The sequence below is a fragment of the Mobula birostris genome, chromosome 8 (assembly GCF_030028105.1).
Source record: "Mobula birostris isolate sMobBir1 chromosome 8, sMobBir1.hap1, whole genome shotgun sequence".
Classification (NCBI taxonomy): domain Eukaryota; kingdom Metazoa; phylum Chordata; class Chondrichthyes; order Myliobatiformes; family Myliobatidae; genus Mobula; species Mobula birostris.
Genome location: NC_092377.1, coordinates 38,821,877 through 38,846,285, shown reverse-complemented (window position 1 = coordinate 38,846,285; position 24,409 = coordinate 38,821,877). Strand labels below are relative to the sequence as shown.

Genomic DNA, 24,409 nt, shown 5'->3' with positions numbered 1-24,409 from the left:
TTGTGTGGTACAGAATCTGCAAGGCATCAGACTGCAGGACACTTCTGAGAATAGTAAAAACTGCTAAGAGGATCTCTGAGGTCTCATTTCCATCTGTTAATGGCATTTACTAGGAACGTTACAGACAAAAGGCCCAAAGCATTGTTTAGGGTCCCCACAACACATCCCACAATCTCTGTCATCCACTACTATCAGGAAGTAGGTACAGAAGCATCAGGACTAGGACTGCCAGACTTGGTAACAGCCTTTTCCCTCAGGCTGTGAGACTAATGAATACCCTGCCACCATTGAGGTCTCATCACTAGGTCAGCCTGTCATTTACTGTATTGTTTTCTGTTTATCTGTGTTGCATGCATTTTGACTTTTATTAATTTATGGTAGTATTTTGGTTTATGAGCTGTGTGCGTTTTATATAGTGTGTGTGCACCAGTGTCCAGAGGAACATTGTTTCGTGTGTCAGACAACGATAAACTTGAACTTGAGTGGAGATGCCAGAGGTAGTGTGGGAGAGAGGAGAGGCCTCTGTGAGTGCACTGGAATCCACGTTGGGTTGGGTTTGGTCCCTCCCATCGTGCCGCCCTCCAGTGTTTTCTTGATGTAAGACAAGCTGGATTGCGTTCATCTGCGGCTGCACTAGCGAGTCATGAAGAACTGCTGCATGAACAAGAGAAAGTCTGCAGATGCTGGAAATCCGAAACACAGCCAAAATACTGGAGGAACTCAGCAGGCCAGGCAGCATCTAGGGGAAAAAAAAATATATAGTTGACATTTTGGGCCGACACCCTTCAGCAGGACTGGAGAAAAAAAGCTGAGGAGTAGATTTTAAAAAGATGGGGGGAGGGGAGAGAGAAACGCCAGGCAATAGATGAAACTAGGAGGGGGAGGGATGAAGCAAAGAGCCAGGAAGTTGATTAGTAAAAGAGACAGAAGGCCATGGAAGAAAGAAGAAAGGGGAGAGGAGGAGGAGGAGGAACACCAGAGGGAGGCGATGGGCAGGCAAGGAGATAACATGAGAGAAGGTCAAGGGGATGGGAAATGGTGAAGGGAGGAGGGTGTGGAGGCATTACTGGAAGTTTGAGAAATTGATGTTCATGCCATCAGGTTGGTGGCTATTCAAATAGAAAAGCCTGACCGCTTTGCCGAGCATCTACGCTCTATCCGCCAGAACAAGCGGGATCTCCCAGTGGCCACCCATTTGAATTCCACTTTCCATTCCGATATGTCCATCCACTGTCGGAATAAGCCCACACTTAGGTTGGAGGAACAACACCTTGTATTCCATTTGGGTAGCCTTATTCTTGCAGAAATGTGGCTCCAGGACAAGACTCCATGCAATATCAATCTACAGGCCATGCCATTCAGGTGACTTCAGCTATATTGTTTTGTGACTGCATGTTATTTCTGTTATTGTAGCCATATTTGATGTGTACTGTGTCTGATTGTTGATTCTGTGTTTTGCACCTTGGCCCTGAAGGAACACTGTTTCATTTGGTTGTATTGATGTCATTCAACCTGTTGTGTATGTGGCCTGGTTACACAAAAATGCTATTAATAAAAACGCTGGAGACGGGAGCTAAGACTACGTCCACACTAGACCAGATAAATACGTAACCGAAACTTTTTCTCTTCGTACTGACCCTCCATCCACACTGAAATGGGGTTTTCCTCCCCTGAAAACAGAGCTTTTCAGAAACGCTCTCCGGAGTGAATAAATCCGAAAACGCCTAATATCCGGCGTAGTGTGTACGGGGTAACCGGCTATTTTTAAAAACGCTGTCATGACGTGCCGGAACAGATGGTGGCAGCAGCGCGGCGTTTCATTGTTTTCTTGAACACGCCCTCCAACACCACAACAATAATGGCGGATGGCATCATGCGTGTGTTGTTTACTGTTTTGTCTATGTTAATAGCTTGTTTGGAGTTAAACATAGCTATCTACCACATACAGACAGCATATCTACATACAAAAAGGCGTCATTTGTGCTCACAGTTGCTGTGCAATGGATCTGCACAACGTCAACACCGTTATCAGCCGTACAAAGACCAGCGGTTTTGGAGATGACCCGGCCGCACCAGTGCGTGGTGGGACAATTTTGCAAATGAAGTTGTGGTTCCTGAAGAATGGTGTGATAACTTTAGAATGCCCAGGAGCTCCATGCTTTGTCTAATCGAACTATTACATCATCGCATTGAAGGCCAGACAACACAAATGAGATCACCGGTGGATCTGGTTAAAAAGGTCGCTTGCACTTTGTGCTACCTAAGCGATGAAGGAGGGCTCAGGAAAACGGCTAACGTGTTTGAATTATCAAGGCAGGTGGTGTCCAAGGTAATTAGAGAAGTATGAAAGGCTATAACTGTACATCTGGGCCCTGCATATATCAAGATTCCATGCACAGAGTCTGAAGTGAAGCACCTTGTAACCAACTTCCACCATGCTCACGGCATGCTACGGTGTTTGGGGGCGGTTGATTGCACACACATCGAAGTTAACAGCCTATAGCAAACTCCACAGATTTCCTGAACAGAAAGGGCAGATTTTCTTTGAACGTACAGGCTACATGTGATTGCAAATTCTGCTTTATGGACGTTGTTGTGAAATGGCCAGGGAGTGTCCATGATGCTCATATATTTGCAAATTCAAAAATTAATGACTACTTGAAAAACGAGAGGATCCCCTCTTATAGACTAGTTGTGGTGGAGAGTGCCATTCCTGTTTTTTGCTGGGAGACCCTGCATACCCCCTGATGCCTTATGTTATGAAGGGGTACACTAACGGTGGTGTGACCCCACAGGAACAGTACTTTGGCATGTCCTTCTGCAAGTCAAGAATGGTAATTGAATGCTCTTTTGGATGTTTGAAGGCAAGATTTGGTGCTCTGCACAGAGCAATGGACATAAATATGGAGGACCTTCCCTTTGTTATTTATGCATGCTTTGTGCTGCATAATTTCTGTGAGACAAACAAAGAGACTGTTCCTGAATGACAGAAAATTTCAACCCCCCCACACAACCGAACAATCTCAGAACAGATGGCAATGAGACTAAAGCCAGAAGAGTTAGAAATGTACTCACCAAATACTTTGACTCATAACTTACTGAATAAATAAGTATACTCACTTTGCCCTGTTTCCTGTCCTTGCTTGTATGAAGGTGGTTTACCTATTTATTCAAGTACTTCTCTGACAATAGGTGTGTAACAACCTAATGTAACATAGTATGGAAATACAAGATAACACTGATGCAGACATGTTTTATACATTTAACAATGTGCTTTATTATTGTATTGCTTGTGCAAACATTCAATAGATGCAATTGTCACTACTTCCAAAAATGTCATTTTAAGTACTAGCTTATGTTTGGCATAGATGTGAAAATGTTAAGGCCACAAAAGGAAAATCGTAAGTTGCACTTTTACACAGGTAAAAAGAAAATCACTTTTGCCCAGTAACTCGTTTCATTGCACATGTTAACTACAGCAAAGTAATACAGAAAGACATGGCAAAAGTAGAGGCAAACAGATGGGGTAACAGCAAATTTCACTTTTGCCCAGTAACAAGCCTTATTGCATTTCGTTGTAGCTGTCGTCCCTTTCATCAGTGAAGAGACTGTGGCTGTAGGAACTGTTTCCTGGGTGACCCCTCTGTGGGAGTGGGGAAGATGGTGGTGGGGCCACCTGGGGGTCTGTGTGTCCGTATGTGTAGCTATTGTGGCTGTGAGGCTGGTATTGTGGCGGTGAAAAGTACTGGGGGGAAGCCATCATTTTCCTCATCTTTGCAAATCCCCCTGCAACACAGTTAGTCAGTTTTTCAGTGTTCGTTGTCATTTGGGTCACACTATCCGTGAACTCCCTGTCGGTTGCCTCCATACACTCCAGTATTTGCTGCTTTAGTTTTAAGTCCTCCTGCGCGAGAGCCAACAGCTGTCCATCTTTTGGCAATTTCTTTTTAAGTTTTTCCAGTCTGTAACTGGACAAACGCGCAGCTAGTCTTTCGCGGCGAGATTTGACACCAAACATGTTGCAGCCATCACCTGTTGCTTGGTCCAAACTGTCGGAGTCAGGCGTACTGGTTGAAGTGGGTGAAGATCGGTTGCTGTGATATGCGTCAACCCTATCCTCCAAATGGCAGGTTTCAATGCCGCCTTGAATTGCCATTGTGACTGGTGAGCCCCCCCAGATCTGCTCACACAACTCAAGGTACAGTAGAACTACTCTACCGTGTCCACTGCCTGCCAGTATTTGTGGCGAATTGCCTTAAGTTTGGTTACAATAATTGTCTTGGTTATATTGTGCAATTTGTGCAGGTAGTCCTTACCCAGAGATTCCGACTGCTCTGCCGTGAGGTACTGTTCTTTATAGCGGTTGAGGATGTCATTGTATTTGGTTTGGCATGACCCCCAGTCCACGTTCTTCACTGCTTTGCTGACTTTGTAGTCATTGATAACTCGCAGAAGCAGCTCGACTTCATCGTCTGTCCAAACGAAGAAGTTTGGCCTGCTTTTTCCAGCAGAGGTTTTCTTTGTATCCCTTGCAGGCATTGTTGAAAACTTCCCTGCACTGTTGTTGTAGATACTCCAGTTCTTGACCAACTGAAATAGCACAAGGCTGCAGCGGAAACGGAAATAGAATACCGCCTTCTCTTCAGTTGTTTTCTGTAGATGTGTCCTGTGTATGCCCAGTAGGAGGAGATTTGCTCAAATACCTGTTTTAATGTGGACGGAGGTATTTTCAAAAATGCCTGGTGTGGACACCTATCGTTTTTACGTGAAACTGGCGTTTTCAAAATTATCCGGTCATGTGGACGTAGCCTAAGGTTCATGGTTTTTTACTGGCAGACACCAAACTCAGCACATACGTACAGATCAATACGTGCCTAATAACACATTCAACGACGTGTTACTAAAACATAAAGTAGTCCCTTATTATACTGTAGGCTATACGGTACACTCCTCCCCTTTTATTTTAGTGTATCAACTGTTTTTTTACTGGGGCACTATGCTAAACAAATAATGTTTACCCTTAATATACCCTTAACATACAAACGTCTACCATTTGTTTACTTAGTTACTTAATAATATCAAATTATAACAAGGTAAAGTAATAATAACAAATTACAACAAGCCTTTTTTTTTACTTTTGGTCTAAGACCCATTTATAACTCAAGTCTCTTGGGGGGGGGGAGGGTCTTCTCTGCCTCTCGGGGTAACGTCTGTCAATAAACTTGTTTGTTTTAATACAGATTTCCATATAAAAGTCATGAAAAGTTGACCTCTGAGCATCGGGAGTTAAGAAGATGTGCGCCTCCAACTTGCTAAGAGTTCTAGGCAGCAGATTGCCTCCGTATAATGAAGACTCCTCTGTGCAGCTGTCCTAGATATATACACATCTTTGTGCTATCACTTGTCTTCCTATCACGTTACAAAGCTCTCCATAGTACGTCTGCAGAAATTTGTGAGAGTCTTTGGTGACATACTAAATTGCCTCAAACTCCTAATAAAATATAGCTGCTGTTGTGCCTTTGTTGTATTTGCAACAATACCTTCGGCCCAGGATAGATCTTCAGAGATGTTGACAGCCAGGAACTTGAAACTGCTCACCCTTTCCACTGCTGATCCCGCAGTGAGGGCTGACGTGTGTTCCTTTGACTTCCCCTTCCTGAAGTTCACCATCAATTCCTTGGTCTTACTGATGTTGAGTGCAAGGTTGTTGCAACACCAGTTAATCTATCTCAATCCTGTACACCAATTCGTCACTACCTGAAATTCTGCAAACAATAGGTATGCCATTGGCAAGTCATAGATGGTGTTTGAGCTGTGCCTAGCCATATAGTCATGAGCCTAGAGAGAGTAGAGCAGTGGGCTAAGCATACATCCTTGAGATGTGCTGTGTTGATTGTCAGAGAGATGATGTTATTTCTGAGCTGCACTGACTGGTCTCCAAATAAGGAAGTCAAGGATCTAGTTGCAGAGGGAGGGACAGAGGTCCCGGATTTGGATCTTGTTGATTAGTACTGAGGGTATGATGTTGTTGAACAGTGATTTGTAATCAATAACCAGCATACTGAACTAGTTATTGCTTTTGTCCCAAGGTTGGCATCAGAATAGCTTTCATGAGGGGAAACCCTTACAAGGCTTCAGGCCTTTATGGTGTACCTAGTACAGCACTGAAAATCTGTGCCAACTAACTGGCTGGAGCGTTCAAGGACATCTTTAATCTCTCACTACTGCATTTGGAATTTCCCATCTACTTAGATGGGTGACAATCATACCAGTGCCAAAAAGGAACACAATGAGCTGCCTCAATGACTCTTGCCCAGTGTACTCACATCTACTGTGAGGAAGTGCTTTGGGAGGATAGTCATGGCCAGAATCAACCCCTGCCTAAGCAAGGACCTGGACTCGCTGCAATTTGTCTGTTGCCACAGTGGGTCTATGGTAGATAAAATTTCAGTGGCTCCTCTCGGTACTGTACTTACTCTGAAACTGTAACATTTTATTCTGCATTCTGTTATAATTTTATATTCTATATCTCAATGGCCTGTTGTCATGAATTGATCTTTATGAATGATTTGCAATACAAGTTTTTCACCATATTTCAGTACATGTGGCAATAACAAACCAATTTCCTAGATCACAAAGTCAGCAGTCTTTGTATTGCCTGAAAATTTACTCACCAATCCCACCACATTTCATCAAAAACATTTAGATAAATGGCAAACAACAGAGGGCCCAGTACAGAAACCTGCCAAACACAACTTATTCAGAACAGGACATACTACCACAACCCTCTGTCTTTTTGTAGTCATGCTAAGTTTGGATCTAGTCAGTCAAGTCATCATAAATCCGATGCTTACTAATTATCTGGATGAGCCTACCATGGACTCCCTTGTTGAATGCCTTAGTAAATCCACATGTACAACATCCACAGCTCTACCTTCATCAATCACCTTTATCACCTTCTTGAGAAACCCAATCAGATTAATCAAATGTGACCTGCTCCCCCCTGCAAAGCCAAGCTGACTGTTCCTAATTAGACCATGCTTCTGTAAGTGCTCATAAATCCTGCCCCTAAAGATCTTGTCCATTAATGTAGATGTAAGACTCATCAGTCTATAATTTGTTAGATTACACCTAATTTCCTTTTTGAACAAAAGAACAACATTCCTTAACCACCAATCTTCTGGCACCATACTTGTACCTAATGAAAATACAACAATCTTGGTCAGAGCTCCAGCAATCTCTTGCCTCTTAATAATGTGGGGACTTATCCATCTTAATGCTAGACAATTTTTGATAAGTTGCCTTGTAACAGGATTTGTCAGCAAAGGTAAAACACATGCATAAAAGGGACATCAATGGCATGGATTTGAAGTTGGCTAAGTAACAGACTACAAAGCATAATGGTTATTAGTTGCTTCTTAGACTGGCGGAAATTGAAAAGTGATTATCTTTGGGATTGATGCAGTGCCATTGCTTTTATATATACATTAGTGACCTATGCTCGGAGATGCAAGCCACAATTTTTAAATTTGTGGATGACTCAAAACTTGGCTGTATTGTGAACCATGAAAAGGATAAGGATAAATTGTTGGAACATGTAAGCAGGCTGTGAGAAAGAGCAGGTGAGGTTTAACAAAGCTTTTAGTCCTCAGAAATGCCCGTAGTTACCTTCCTATTGATGAAGCTTAATGAGAAGAAGTTTTATATAGAGAATTGTGAGATGATTTTGCAAGGAAGAATAAAGGGAGACAATGTAGAATAAATGGTGTCAATCCAAAAGGGGTGTGGGGCAAGAGGGACCGGGGGTGGGGGGTTTTGAAAGTAGCAACGTGGATAGAGAAAGTGGTTAATAAAGCATACCCATCTGTGTTTTATTAATAGATGCTGGACTATGAAAGTAGGGAAGTCATGTTGAACTTTCAGCAAATATTGAGCTGGTCTCAGCTGCATTATAATGTTAGTTTCTGCTTGTCATATTATAAGAAGGATGTGAAGGTACTGGAGAGGGTACAAAAAGAATCTATGTGAATAGTTCCTAGGATGAAGGACTACGAGGATAGATTATGAAGGCTGTAACTACTTTCATGAGAGAAGTCCAAGGGGCCATTTGAGAGAAATACATAAAACGATGATGCCCTGTACAGAGTGGATTGTGGGAAACTGTTTCAGTCAGTGGAGGCAACAAAGGTGTAAAATAAAGAGAAAGAAGAAAAAGTCATGTGAGGAAAAGCTTTTTAATGTAATGTTGTTGAACCCTGGAATGCCCTGCCTTCAGGTGTGGTAGAAGCAGCTTCCTTTGTGGCCTTCAGGAGAGAATTGGATTAAATATATGGTAAGAAAAGAATTGCAAGGATGTAGCGAAGAGGCTAGGGTGTGGAACTCACATCAAAGTTGCTGGTGAACGCAGCAGGCCAGGCAGCATCTCTAGGAAGAGATACAGTCGACGTTTCAGGCTGAGACCCTTTGTTGACTGTACCTTTTCCTAGAGATGCTGCCTGGCCTGCTGCGTTCACCAGCAACTTTGATGTGTGTTGCTTGAATTTCCAGCATCTGCAGAATTCCTGTTGTTTAGGGTGTGGAACTAGTGAGTTGCTCTGGTACATAGCCATTACAGACTCTGTATGGAGACTGAATGGCCAGCTCCAGCTTTAACCTTTCTATAATTCTGAGGCATAGAACGAATGATGGTCATCTGTAATACATGATTGTTGACGTCACCTCAGCCACCACCATTGGTAGAATGAATTAAGGACTGACGAGTCAAAGTTCAAAGTACATTTATTATCAAAGTATGTATAAATTATAGAATTTTGAGATTCATCTGCTTAAAGGCAGCCAAAAAGCAAGAAATTGGAAAGGACCTAATTTAAAAGAAAGACCAACATCCAAAACGCAGAGAGGGGGAAGAAAAACACACACAAATTGTGCAAGCAATAAAAACAAGCAACAACATTCAGAATGAAAATAAGTCCATAGCCCCAAAGCACATAGCCTCAACCTCAGTTCATCACCCAGTGGAGCAAATCGTAGCGAAGCTCCCCGACACAAGGTCTGGAGCAACTGTAGCAGGACATAGCCTCAACCTTAGTGCCGCGAAGAGCACAGTAAATGTCGTGGGGCAGCGAGTAAACCTGGCACGACCCCCACCTCCAGTTCCGACACCTAGCCTTTTCAGCCCACCTAGCCCAGCAGTTAAATTGTTCAAGCACCGGGTTACACCTCCTGCACCACCACCCCCCCGCACTAGGACCTGGGCCCCACCGCATCAATAAGTTCTGGAATTGGACCCTGCCACCTCGTACTGGCCCATGTCCAACCTTTCCAAACATGGCCAGTGCTTAGATCAATCCAACCTCACGCTCGGTTTAGCTATATTAGTGAAATGAAATGAAAAAGAATATATATATCTTGCTTTTATTTTTAATTTACCCAGATTTGTTCTAATTAATAAAACTTATTCTAATATACAGTATGTTTAGTTTTACTTTGCAATCTATGCAAAGACCAAATAAAATGCAAAGATTGGCAGAAAAGTTCATTCAGTTTTGATTTTTCTGAAAACATTTGAATGTAAGCAGTTTATTGTAACCTTTATGGTAATTTTCCATCTCAATATATTGCTTTTGAATTTGCTGAAAATGCTGCGCACTGCAGGTTCTGTGCAGCAATGCCGTTAGCCCAAACTGAGAAACCCTCCTACACTGGTGAAGATATATTGATTATATTCTTTCATTATGTTGGTAGGTGAATCAGATTCCAGAGATCAATCGAAGATGGAAGTTAAGGTTTGGGATCCTGACAACCCATTGAGTGATCGACAAATAGATCAGTTCCTGGTAGTTGCACGGTGAGTTCAGGAAATAAAGTGTGTTGTATTTGTACTGTTCATTAATAAAGCACTTAAATATGCTCTTTGATTCAATACAAACACAAATGAATTAGACTAGAATGAATTTATACAACATGGATAAATGCAAAGGAGAGCACATTAGGAAAGTGGTTACATGGCTTCTGGAAATAACAATTAGACTGAAAGAGATCCAGAGCACTTGTACACATGAAGTTCAACGTGTACAGTCACTAAAGCATAACAGTAGCAAGGCAGATAGTGATATTTTAGTAAGTCTGTCCCCAAGCAGACAGAAATTATGATACACTTTGTTGCGGAACTTTGGTGATTTGTTTTTGTGGTATAATGACTCAGAGTAAACTGTTAACAAGGATTAGTTAGAAGAGAGGATCTACATTTTCCATTAGGGTTTATCTTGCAATAAAGGATATTACATGTGATTTCATGAAATATACAGCACAACTACACTCCATTTGACTCAATCAATTTGATAGTATCTGACTCTCCTCCCATCCTAGCCAATCAAAATCTATCAGTTTTGTTCTCTTGTGCTTATCATTTCATTCCATTAACTGCATTAGTTTTCTTATTTTGACTACATAATTTAATCAGAGTTGTCACTCAGTGGCTTGGCATTAAATTCCCTATTTTTTTAAGATAGAACATAGAATAGTACAGCACAGTACAGGCCCTTCGGCCCACAATGTTGTGCCGACCCTCAAACCCTGCCTCCCATGTAACCCCCCCACCTTAAATTCCTCCATATACCTGCCTAGTACTCTCTTAAATCTCACTAGCGTATCTGCCTCCACCACTGACTCAGGCAGTGCATTCCATGTACCAACCACTCTCTGAGTAAAAAACCTTCCTCTAATATCCCCCTTGAACTTCCCACCCCTTACCTTAAAGCCATGTCCTCTTGTATTGAGCAGTGGTGCTCTGGGGAAGAGGCGCTGGCTATCCACTCTATCTATTCCTCTTATTATCTTGTACACCTCTATCATGTCTCCTCTCATCCTCCTCCTCTCCAAAAAGTAAAGCCCTAGCTCCCTTAATCTCTGATCATAATTCATGTTCTCTAAACCAGGCAGCATCCTGGTAAATCTCCTCTGTACCCTTTCCAATGCTTCCACATCCTTCCTATAGTGAGGCGACCAGAACTGGACATAGTACTCCAATCGTAGCCTAACCAAAGTTTTATAGAGCTGCATCATTACATTGCGACTCTTAAACTCTATCCCTCGACTTATGAAAGCTAACATCCCATAAGCTTTCTTAACTACCCTATCCACCTGTGAGGCAACTTTCAGGGATCTATGGACATGTACCCCCAGATCCCTCTGCTCCTCCACACTACCAAGTATCCTGCCATTTACTTTGTACTCTGCCTTGGAGATGGTCCTTCCAAAGTGTACCACCTCACACTTCTCCGGGTTGAACTCCATCTGCCACTTCTCAGCCCACTTCTGCATCCTATCAATGTCTCTCTGCAATCTTTGACAATCCTCTACACTATCTACAACACCACCAACCTTTGTGTCGTCTGCAAACTTGCCAACCCACCCTTCTACTCCCACATCCAGGTCATTAATAAAATTCACGAAAAGTAGAGGTCCCAGAACCGATCCTTGTGGGACACCACTAGTCACAATCCTCCAATCTGAATGTACCCCCTCCACCACGACCCTCTGCCTTCTGCAGGCAAGCCAATTCTGAATCCACCTGGCCAAACTTCCCTGGATCCCATGCCTTCTGACTTTCTGAATAAGCCTACCATGTGGAACCTTGTCAAAGGCCTTACTAAAATCCATATAGATCACATCCACTACACTACCCTCCTCTATATGCCTGGTCACCTCCTCAGAGAACTCTATCAGGCTTGTTAGACACGATCTGCCCTTCACAAAGCCATGCTGACTGTCCCTGATCAGACTATGATTCTCTAAATGCCTATAGATCCTATCTCTAAGAATCTTTTCCAACAGCTTTCCCACCACAGATGTAAGGCTCACTGGTCTATAATCACTCGGACTATCCCTACTACCGTTTTTGAACAAGGGGACAACATTCGCCTCCCTCCAATCCTCCGGTACCATTCCCGTGGATAACGAGGACATAAAGATCCTAGCCAGAGGCTGAGCAATCTCTTCCCTCACCTCGTGGAGCAGCCTGGGGAATATTCCGTCAGGCCCCGGGGACTTATCTGTCTTAATGTATTTTAACAACTCCAACACCTCCTCTCCCTTAATATCAACATGCTCCAGAACATCAACCTCACTCATATTGTCCTCACCATCATCAAGTTCCCTCTCATTGGTGAATACCGAAGAGAAGTATTCATTGAGGACCTCGCTCACTTCCACAGCCTCCAGGCACATCTTCCCACCTTTATCTCTAATCGGTCCTACCTTCACTCCTGTCATCCTTTTTTGCTTCACATAATTGAAGAATGCCTTGGGGTTTTCCTTTACCCTACTCACCAAGGCCTTCTCATGCCCCCTTCTTGCTCTTCTCAGCCCCCTTCTTAAGCTCCTTTCTTGCTTCCCTATATTCCTCAATAGACCCATCTGATCCTTGCTTCCTAAACCTCATGTATGCTGCCTTCTTTCACCTGACTAGATTTTCCACCTCACTTGTCACCCATGGTTCCTTCACCCTACCATTCTTTATCTTCCTCACCGGGACAAATTTATCCCTAACATCCTGCAAGAGATCTCTAAACATCGACCACATGTCCATAGTACATTTCCCTGCAAAAGCATCATCCCAATTCACACCTGCAAGTTCTAGCCTTATAGCCTCATAATTTGCCTTTCCTCAATTAAAAATTAGAACAGGACTGCCCATAAAATAAACGCAAGTAGAGCTCTGACTCCTGTCAACTGACCGGTGGTTAACTTATTAGAGAGATTATATATTTTAGTTGATTGCTGTTTTTTCTCTTGGGATGAGAAGTTAATGCTTTTTCCATATGTGTTGAGATGATTCTCTCTCAGTTTTTTTTTTAGGAGTTTTAGAGCACAAAAACAATGTCTGCAGCCCAGCTTGTCTATGTTGACCGTCAAGAACCTAATTCCATAATCCTGATTAATTTTCCCCAGAGATCCATCAGTTGCTTATCCCACCACCTTGTACTACCACTGAACAAGAACCCAATAATAATCTTCATTCCAGTTTGTCAATGCTTCTCCTTTTTCTAGAACTCCCTAGGCTACCTTCTGTCCTTTTACCATTCCTGATCAGTTTATTGCTGGTGATGTGGTATTGGCAGTCTGAATTTTTCCAAGACCATTACTTGCTCTTATTATCCTCCTCTGAATAACCATTAAGTAGCAAAGGTACTTAATGAATACTTTGCTTCAGTATTCACCAGGGAAAAGGACTTGGCAATTGTGGGATTGACTTAGAGTGGATTGAAATGCTTGAGCATATAGACGTTAAGAAATAGGATGTACTGGAACTTTAGAAAAGCATTAAGTTAGATAAGTTGCCGGGACTGGACAAGATATACCCCAGGCTACTGTGGGAGAATGCTGAGCCTCTGGCGATGATCTTTGTATCATCAATATGGATGGGAGAAGTACTGGAGGATGGAGTGTTGCAAATGTTGTCCCCTTGTTCAAGAAAGGGAGTAGAGATAACCCAGGAAATTACAGACCAGTGAGTCTGATTTCAGTGGTGCACAAGTGTTGGAGAAGATCCTGAGAGGCAGGAATTATGAGCATTTGGAGAGACATACTCTGATTAGGTTATAGTCAGCATGGCTTTGTCAAGGGCAGGTCGTGCCTTACAAGCCTGATTGAATTCTTTGAGGACGTAGCAAAACACATTGATGAAGGTAGATCAGCGGATGTAGTGTATATAGATTTCAGTAAGGCATTTGATAAGGTTTCCCATGCAAGACTCATTCAGAAAGTAAGGAGGCATGGGATCCAAGGGGACTTTGCTTTGTGCATCCAGAATTGGCTTGCCCACAGAAGACAAAGGGTGGCTGTAGATGGTTTGTATTCTGCATGGGGGTTGGTAACCAGTGGTGTTCCGTAGGGATCTATTTTTTTATAAATGACCTGGGTGAAAAAGTGGTAAGGTGAGTTAGTATGTTTGCTGATGACGCAAAGGTCATGGGGTGTTGTGGATAGTCTGGAGGGTTGTCAGAGGTTACAGCGGGAAACCGATAGGATGCAGAACTGGGCTGAGAAGTGGCAGATGGAGTTCAACCCAGATAAGTGTGAAGCGATTCATTTTGGTAAGTCAAATTTGGTGGTACTCTTGCCATTGTAGAAGATCGGAGAGATCTTGGGGTCAGTGTCCTTAAGACACTCAAAGGTGCTGCGCTGGTTGACAGTATTGTTAAAAAGGCATATGGTGTGTTGGCATTCAACAACCATGGAATTGAGTTCAAGAGCCGTGAGATAATGTTACAGCTATATAAGACCTTGGTCGGGCACTACTTGCAGTACTGTGTTCAGTTTTGGTAACTCACTACAGGAAGGATGCAGAGAGGATATAGAGAGAGTGCAGAGGAGATTTACAAGGATGTTGCCTGGATTGGAGAGCGTGCCTTGTGAGAATAGGTTGAGTGAACTTGGCCTTTTCTCCTTGGAGCAAGGAAGGATGAGACCTGATAGAGGGTGTATAAGATGGTGAGAGGGATTGATCGTGTGGATAGCCAGAGACTTTTTCCCAGGGCTGAATTGGCTAACACAAGGGGATGTAGTTTTAAGGTGCTTGGAAGAAGGTGCAGGGGGGATGTCAGGAGTAAGTTTTTCACACAGAGAGTGGTGGGTGCTTGGAATGCACTGCCAGCGATGGTGGTGGAGGCAGATACGATAGGCTCTTTTAAGAGACTCTTAGGTATATGGAGCTTAGGAAAATTTAGGGCTTAGTGGTAGGGTAATTCTAGGCAGTTTCCAGAGTAGGCTACATGGTCAGTACGGAATTGTGGGCCAAAGGGCCTGTAATGTATTGTAGATTTCTATATTCTATGAACCTTCACCACCCCACTCTTATTGTCCCAATCCCAATATTTCTGTCTAATCTTTTGACAAGTTAGTGATGATGTTATTTGGCCAACTGATCTCTTATTTTCCATTTGGGACACCTGGGTCAGCTTTGCATGAGGGAGACCTCTTCAGATCTTCTTTTGGACCATGATCCCTACACTGAACATCAAGCCATTGTCTTCCTGACCGTATTCCCTCAGGAGATCTTCCCAACACAGCTTCCAGCCTCTGCTCCGTTGTATCTATTCCTATGATAAGACTTCCCTTACCAGCATTGCTGAGAGATGTTCCGTTCTTCTCAACCTGTGGCTTCTCTGTACCATTAACAGATTTCTGAGCCATGTCAGTTCCATTTCCTTCACCACTGCTGTTGCTGAATCTCAGCACAACCAGAGCAAGGACAAGGTTCCCTATGACCTCATTTTCCACCCATTAGACCTCACATTTAATGGATCATACTCTGTAAATGTTCATTGAATTTCCACCACCACTCATGTCTTCCCCTTCACTTTTATCATTTGGACGAGACTGTTAACTGCACTATTCCCTGGTTCCTCCATCTATGTCAAATACATTCTTTCTGTGGCACTTTACCATGCAACTGCAAAGCTGCAATATCTTCCGTTTTACACTTTCCCTCTTTACAAGAACCTAAACAGTCCTTCCATGTGAAGGAGCAATTCACCCACCACTTTTTCTACTCAGATTTCATTCAGTGCTCTTGATCTGGTCAGTCCCTGGGTGACCTCTTTGCAAAACACCTCCGCTTAGTCTGTATGGGTGTACCTGAGCTTGTAGTCATCTGTTATTTTAATTTTTCATCCTATTCTCATGTTGACCTTTGTGCAGTTTTCCATTGAAGCTTGATATGAGGAGAAGCACCTCATCTTCAGTTCAACTCAAATTCCCCGAAACTTTAATAAATCAGGGTTGAAGGGAGAAGAAGCCTCAATATAAAAAGCAGCCAATATATTTACAGCATCTTCTACTGAGACTTGAAGGTGCTAATTAACTATGACTTTGGTATAAAATGGAAATATAAGAAGCGTTTTTACTCATGTTACAACAGGTAGTTTGTGGTGTCTTTCTGTAGCCATAGCCTTCCAATAATCAGGGTGGTATTGGAAGTAAGGCGTAATGTAACAGGAAATAAATTGCATGAATGAACCAAATGTTTTGCTCCTTCTTCTATCCAATTATGCTGGATTAAAATGAGTACACGTTCACATGGTCCTTATGCAATAAAATGGTCGTGTGATGGTGGATGTGATTGAAGCCACTTTCAATTCATGCCCATCTGTTCACTCTGCTGCTTGGAGTATTTTTCTGACCTGATTACACTCTGGCTTAACTGCTCTGAGAAATTATTTGTGTCATTTTCTAAGTTGATTTGATGTCATCATTGCCATCCTTGGTGTTTGCTTGGAAAAACGTGAAAGGTCACCTCTAGTTGGTGTTTGAAATAATGGGTGATTTATTAAAACTGGTGAGCACAAAGTGACCAGTTCAGCTGATCAGCCTGAGAACAAATTTGGTACAGCTTTTACATTCTCAGTTGATGAGACTACACAGAAATTGATTAACAGTAAATTTAGGTTTTGATATTAGAATTTTAGGTACAGAAAGTCTTATTTAAGTAACAGACTAGGTCTCGATCACAGAATAAAATGATTATCCATTGTTCTAACAGTAAATCCAGTTTTCTGTTACAACAATGGGTGTACGCTTTAACAGAGTTAATGAAGTTCCTGAAACTTGGCGTCACCACTGCTGTATTCCATATCTCTATGTTTAGGTTTTGTTTGTGTTTCCCTGTTACCACATTAGCACAATCCCCATCCTTATTTGCTAGTTACTAGCTTTCACCATTCTTTCCTTATAACACCCAGGATATCCTTCAAAGTTCAAAGTAAATTTATTATCAAAGTGGGAGTGCCCAATGATGGATCCCACCCAATGTTCATAGAATTAATGCTTCAACATTCCAGCAACATTCTAGCACCAGGTTCAGTCCTAAACCCATTTCCTCACTCTCTCCCCATGCCAAGTCTGGCCCTATCAGCTCACTCTTCCCATATCATGGTACAGATTTTATCCTGGCCTTGACTCAATAAGTCAGATGCTGTTACCTACCATTCTTTGAGTGCACTTACTATCACAATATTACTCACTATTTTCTTGCATAGTCTTCTTTGGAGAAAAATCAGGGGCAGAGACTGAACAAGTCATCAAAAGGAAAAAGAATTCTGAAGGTGTTTGAAAGGAAGGGAGACAGAGTGGAAAAATGTTGTGAGCAAGCAGTGTATGCAAGAGAAGGAATAAAAGCCACAGAAACATGTACTGAATCAAGACTTCTTTACAAGAGATTTTTTTGATCACTGCAAAGATTTCTTTGTGAAACTCAGCAATAAATTAACTTGTGCAATTAAATAAGCTTTTGGTAGAGAAGGAGCAAAATGTGGATGCTTGATGTAACTAATACTGCCCTCTACAGTTGGCTAGTATCACAGGTGTCATACTTCAAACATTGTTCTGAATCTTGGCAGATGTAAGATTAACAAATACACCATCAGACATCTAAATCTTGTCTGCAAAATCATATACCAATTTAAAACATGTTAACAAATTGTAACAATAACATTCCTAATTAACTGAATAAGTGTTTATAGAGAAATAAAACTTCCTCAGAATCCATAATATTTTTAAGAACCTAAAAAGATTTTTTTGAATAAGCTACTTCTGTGATGCCAAAATAGGGCATGATATTGAGCATGGAAAAAAACAAGTTACTTAGCTGCATCAAAAAAATTAAAATAAAGCAGGCAGTTTATGTAAAATATCCATGTAGCAATGGACCTTGCAGAACAGTAGAGGACACTCTGAATGATAAAGTTCTTAACCTATACGCAAATGTCATTGCAATACACAAGAAACAGAAGGCAAGTCAGTGACAAATGGCAATGTATTCCCTGCATAAACAATTAATTCAGTTAAAGGTTGTATATACTTTTGACCTTGCTCTTGGCTGGCTGATTTATTTAAACCTTGCTGTGCAAGCAGAGTGGGATGTACATTTCTTATAGTGTTTCCTTCTCTTACTTAACTAACCAGCAAAAGCATACAACATGAATTTAAATATGGGTAGTTTAAAAATAGTTCTCTTATTAATTCATACTTGATGGAAAATTGAATATGTCCTGAAATTCAATTTCAAAACATGCAGTAGATGCACCTTACATTGGTCCTATTAAAGATTTATTCTGCATCATGTGACACTCACATTATTAAAAAAAGTGTATTTGATTTATAATGAACAGTGAGAAATTATTAAAAAACACTTATATTTTACCGTAACTTAGTTTATAGTTTTGATGCTTCGCACCAGTGGGAAATCAACCAAAGCTACAAACTTGAACAACTGCTTGTCTTCTCTGGTCCCTTTGTAGCAGAGCTAACGCAGGTATACTGGCTATAAGTTTACATGTTTTATGCATTTATAGTTATTTGTTGCAAGAACCGCCAAAACATGTACTCCTGATGTAGCCAGAGGGGAAAGTAGTTAAAATGACAGTGATTTTGAGAGGTAGTATTGACTTTCACCAAGTCTATTGCACTGAAAGACTTTATCCAGCAGGCTGTAAATTTCCACCATTTTTGATATGTGACTCTGAGCTTTCTGAGATGGTGGTCAAATGTAATCTGAGGATGGAACTGGACTCTCTGACAGTGGTGTCTGAAAAGAGGATGCTGTCCAAGTTGCATGCCATCTTGGACAATGTCTCCCATCCACTACATAATGTACTGGTTGGGCACAGGAGTACATTCAGCCAGAGACTCATTCCACCGAGTTGCAACACTGAGCATCATAGGAAGTCATTCCTGCCTGTGGCCATCAAACTTTATAACTCCTCCCTTGGAGGGTCAGACACCCTGAGACAATAGGCTGGTCCTGGACTTATTTCCATCTGGCATAATTTAAATATTATTTAATTATTTATGGTTTTATATTGTTCTATTTATACTCTATTCTTGGTTGGTGCAACTGTAACGAAACCCAATTTCCCTTGGGATCAATAAAGTATGACAGTGACTATGACTAAGAAAATCATCTTCTGTCCAGGATACCAACATCCAGCAACTTGATTGCAAGCCACTAACTTCAAGCCCCCTTACTTGCCTTCAAGCCCCCTTATTTGCCCTGCTCTCCTCCCACCACCCCCTCCTTCAGATAATCCATTCCACCTCTTTAATCCCTGCAAATTCACAATAAAAGTGTATTAATAGTCAAGTGACGTAACTGTGCTACTCAGCTTCTCATTGCAGATCTGGTATGTCTGCACAACTGGGGGTACGGGCACCAAATGTGCATAACCTACCAAGATGATTTAAGAATTTAGTGTATTGCATTTTAACTCTGTCTCCTTTCTGAACATTTTTTAAAAAGGGATTGATTAAGTGCAATGAAAAATTATTTGTTGCCTGCATTTGAATGTCAAAGTGAGCTATAGAGTGCAAATACAGGGAGTATGTTGGACTTCTACAAGCACTCTTAAAGGCCACAGCTGACATATTGCATTCAGTTTTGGTCACCACAATTTAGGAAGGGTGTGGAAGTGCAAGAGAGCATGCAGCGAGGATTCACTAGAATGGTCCCCAGGATGAGGGATTTCAGCAATAAAGTTAAGTTAGAGAAGTCAGTGTCCTTTGGCCTGAAGCACTGTGGAATGACAGGTGGTTTAATGGAACTGTATAAGTGGTTTAGGTAGGGTAAAAAGAGGAAAGATATTTCCCTTACCAGTATATTACTCTAAGAACCAGAACACAAATTCAGAATTTTGGGTGATTGATTCAAGAAGATGTAGAGAAAATCAGGGTCTACAATTCACTGACCATTAGGGTAGCAGAAATAGAATCAATTAATGCCACAAAAAGACATTGGATAAAGACCTGAGAATAGTTTCTAGATCTGCAGGATAAAAGCTATGGAATAGGATCTTCAGATAGACTCGGTGGGTCAAGTGGCCTAAACTATAGCAGTCTACGATTCTGGGAGAAGTATCACGTTGTTATGTATCAGGATGGTGGTGCATCCAGTCACAATGGCTGCTCAAGCTCCAGCTCCAACCAGTGGTGTAATTGTTCATCCTTTACATCTTTTAAGTGGTGCTCTGCTGGAGTATATTTTAATATTTGTTAACTTACTTGTGGGTATATCATCTTCTGTTGTGTCTCAGTTATATGAACTGTATTATGTCACTTGGTCCAGCAGAACACTTTTTCATTTGGCGGGATACATGTATGTGGTTGAATGACAATAAACTTGAAGTTGACTTGATCACTGATATATGGAAAAAGATCTAGAACAAGAAGGAGATAGATTCTTACATTTTGAAGGTGTTTGTTGGGTGTAAGGTATATAATTGGCTCAAATCACCCCATTCCTTGATTAAGCAATGAACAAGTAGCAACCACAACAAACTGTTTCCGTGTAATAATGCACAGATTAGGACAGCATGGTACAGGTCCTTCAACTGATGATGTTGTGCTGACTTTTTAAACTATTATGTAAAGTTCTGGTCACCTCACTACAGGAAGGATGTGGAAACTATAGAAAGGGTACAGAGGAGATTTACAAGGATGTTGCCTGGATTGGAGAGCATGCCCAATGAGAATAGGTTGAGTGAACTTGCCCTTTTCTTCTAGGAGTGGCAGAGGATAAGGTGACCTGATAGAGGTGTATAAGATGATGAGAGGCATTGATTATGTGGATAACCAAAGGCTTTTTCCCAGGACTGAAATGGCTAACATGAGGGGGCATAAGCTTTAAGGTGCTGGAAGTAGGTACAGAGGGGATGTCAGGAGTAGGTTTTTCACACAGAGAGTGGTAGGTGTGTGGAATACACTGCTGGCAATGGTGGTAGAGACGGATACAACAGGGTCTTTTAAGATACTCTTAGATAGGTACATGAAGCTTAGAAAAAGTAGAGGGTAACTCCAGGCAGTTTCTAGAGTAGGCTACATGGTCAGCACAACATTGTGGGCTGAAGGGCCTGTAATGCCCTGTAGATTTCTATGTTCCATGTTCTATATACCCCAAGATCAATCTAAGTGTTCTTTCCCACATATCTCTCCATTTTTCTTTCATCCACGTGCCTATCTAAGAGTTGCATAAATGTTCCTAATGTATCTGCCTCTACTACCACTCCTGGCAACTCGTTCCATGCACCTACAACTAGCTCTGTTTTTTAAAAAACCTGCCTCAGACATCCATCTCTATACCTTCCTTCAGTCCCCTCCTGTTAGACCCCTCTTGTTATTCCCCTTCCTATTGGACATTTACCCTCGGAGGGATAAGGTCTCTGGCTGACACTCTATTTATGCTTCTTATCATCTTATACACCTCTTCCAAGCCATCTGTGATCATCCCTCATTTCTAATTTCAAAGCGAAAAGCCTTAGCTTCCTCAAGCTATTGTTATAATGCATCCTCTCTAATTCAGGCAACATCCAGGTAAATCTCTTCTGCATTGTCTAAAGCTTCCACATATTTTCTATTATTAAAGAGGTCCAGAACTGTCTAATACTCTGGGTGGTCAAAGTAATGTTTTATAGAACTGTTACAATAGCTCACGACTCTTGAACTTAATCCCTTGGTCAGTGAAGGCCAACACACCATACACCTTCGTCCCCACCCTATCAACTTGCTCAACAAATTTAAGGGATCTATGGATGTTGAGTCCAAAATCCCTCTGTTCTTTCACACTGCTAAGAATCCTGCCATTAACCCTATACTCTATCATCAAATTTAACCTTCCAAAATATATCACTTCACACTTTCCTGATTTACTCCATCTGCCATTTCTCAGTCCAACTCTGCATTCTGTCAACAACCTATCTACAACACCAGCGGCTTTTGTGCCATCTGTAAACTTACTAACCCACCTTTCCACTTCCTCATTTGTAATCACAAAGAGCAGGGTTCCAAGAACAGCTTGTTGCAGAACTACCACTACCTCTATGACAAACCAATTTTGAAATCATGCCTCCTGACTTTCTAAATGAGCCTACCATGAGGAACCTTGTCAAATGCCTTAAATAAAATCCATACGCACCAAATTCACTACATTAATTTGGTTTGTCACTTCCTCAAATATTTCAGTTAGTGTCATGAGGCAGGATCTGCTCCTCACAAAGCCATGCTGTCTATCCCTAATCAGACTATGATTCTCCAAATGCTCATGAATCCTGTTTCCAAGAATCCCTTCCAATAGTTTGCTCATCACTGACGTAAGACTGGTCCATGATTCCGTGGATTATCGCTATTACCTTTCTTGAACAAAGGAATAATGTTTTCCACCCTCCAAGCATCTGGTACTACTGCTGTGGCCGGGAGGGCACAAAGAACATTGCCAAAGGTGCAGCAATCCCTTCCCTCACCCTCTGTAACAGCCTGGGATACATCTGGTGCAGCCCCGGATTTATCTATCCTAATATTTTTCAAAAGTTTCTGCTCATCCTCTTTCTTAATGTTGGCATATTCAGACATATCTGTCTGTACTATGCTGACCTCACATTCATCAAGGCTCTCTTACTGGTGAATACTGAAACAAAGTATTCATTAAGAACCTTCCCCATCTCCTCCAACTCTAGGCACATATTTCCTCTTTTAACTCTGATTAGTCCTATCCTGACTATACTCATCCCTCTGTTCTTCATGTACGTGTAAAACACCTTAGAATTGTCATTACTCCTTCTCACCAAGGCCTTCTCATGTTCCCTTCTAACTCTCTTAAATCCATTCTTAAGCTCTGTCCTGGCTACCTTGTACTCAAGACCCCCCTGTCCAATAATTGTTTTCTAACCCTTAAATATGCTTCTTTCTCCCTTCTAACTAGATGTTCTGCATCTCTTATCAGCCATGTTTCCTTCACCCTACCATCCTTTATCTTGCCTTAACAGGACAAACCTATACAGATCCCAATGTATGTGTTCCATAAACAACCTCCATATTTCCATTGTGCATTTCCCTGAGAATATCTGTTCCCAATTTATGCTCCCACATTGCTACCTCATCGGGTCAAATTTCACCCTCCCCCAATTATATACTTTTTCATACAATCTGCTCCTATTCCTGTCAAAGGCTATAGTAAACATCAGGATGTTGTGGTCACTGTCTCCAAAGTGCTTATTCTCTGAGAGATCTGTCACCTGACCAGGTTTGTTGCCTAGCAACAGATCCAGTACGGCCTTTCCTCTAGTCACTTGTCTATATATTTTGCCAGGAGTCTTTCCTGGGCACACCTAACAAATTTCACTCCATCTTCACCTTTTACACTAAGTAAGTGCCGATCAATATTGGGGAAGTTGAAATCACCCAAGACATCTGCCCTTTTAGTTTTTTTTAACCTGTCTAATTAAAAACTAGAGGATATAGCCGGTCCATCATGGGTAAATCCCTCCCCACCTTTGAGCACATCCACAGGAGTAGGAAAGCAGCATCCATCATCAAGGAGCCCCACCATCAAGGCCATGCACTCTTCTCGCTGCTGCCATCAGGAAGGAGGTACAAGAGATTCGAGATTCACACCACCAGGTTCAGGAACTGTTAATACCCCTCATCCATCACACTCTCGAACCAGAGAGGATAACTTCACTCGCCCCAATGCCTATGGACTTCCCACAATATGTGGACTCATTTTCAAGGACTCTTTATCTCATGTTCTTAATATTTATTGCTTATTTATTTTATTTTTTCTTTTTGTATATGCTCTTTGTCTTTCGCACATTGGTTGTTTTTTCCATCTTGTCTGTGGTTTTTCATTGATCCTGTTGTGTCTCTTTGTATTTACTGCGAATGACTGCAAGAAAAAGAATCTTAAATTAGTGACTATGAACTTCGAACTTGTCCAAATCTGCCCCCTGAACTGCTGCTCAATACCTGTGTGTTGTTTACCTCTCCACATTATAGCTCAAAGTAAATTGATTATTATCAAAGTACATATACCATATGTTGCCATATACAATCCTGAGATTCATTTTCTTGCAGGCAAACTCAGTAAATCCAAGAAATATAATAGAATCAATGAAAGGCCGCACCCAACACAATGGACAAACAACCAATGTGCAAAAAACAAGAAGCTGGGCAAATACAAAGGAGAAAAGTAATAATACAAGTGCACATTCCTTTATCTGAAATCCAAAAAGCTCCGAAAACCGAAGTTTTTTTCCCCAACAGCTGACGCCACTCAGGTGTGATGTGGCAGCACTAGCAGAGGCTGCCAGACGTCAGTTGTGGCTCGGCGCTCGTACTGGTTACACGTGCATTTGCTGTTCGCTGATATTTTGTGTTCACTGTTGACTTTGTGTTTAATTTCACTGTGAAAATGTCAAAAAAAAGCTGTAGATACCCCTATGGGTAACAATGAGAAAAAGAGAAGGAATCTTCTCTATCAATAATGCAGAAAGTGGAGTTATTGAAGAAGCTTGATCGTGGTGTGTCTGTGCGGCATCTTACTGAAGAAAATAGTGTCGGAACTACCACTGTATATGATTTAAAT

General features: G+C 41.6%; 1 protein-coding gene across 2 annotated transcripts in view; it reads left to right on the top strand.

Moving 5' to 3' along the window:
• Positions 1–24,409, top strand: part of mta3 (metastasis associated 1 family, member 3) — a 211,968-nt gene that overhangs the window by 98,829 nt on the left and 88,730 nt on the right. For both annotated transcript variants that reach the window (XM_072265019.1, XM_072265018.1), the window contains one exon: positions 9,745–9,847. In XM_072265019.1, coding sequence (XP_072121120.1) covers positions 9,745–9,847 — 103 coding nt within the window. The remainder of the gene's footprint in view (positions 1–9,744; positions 9,848–24,409) is intronic.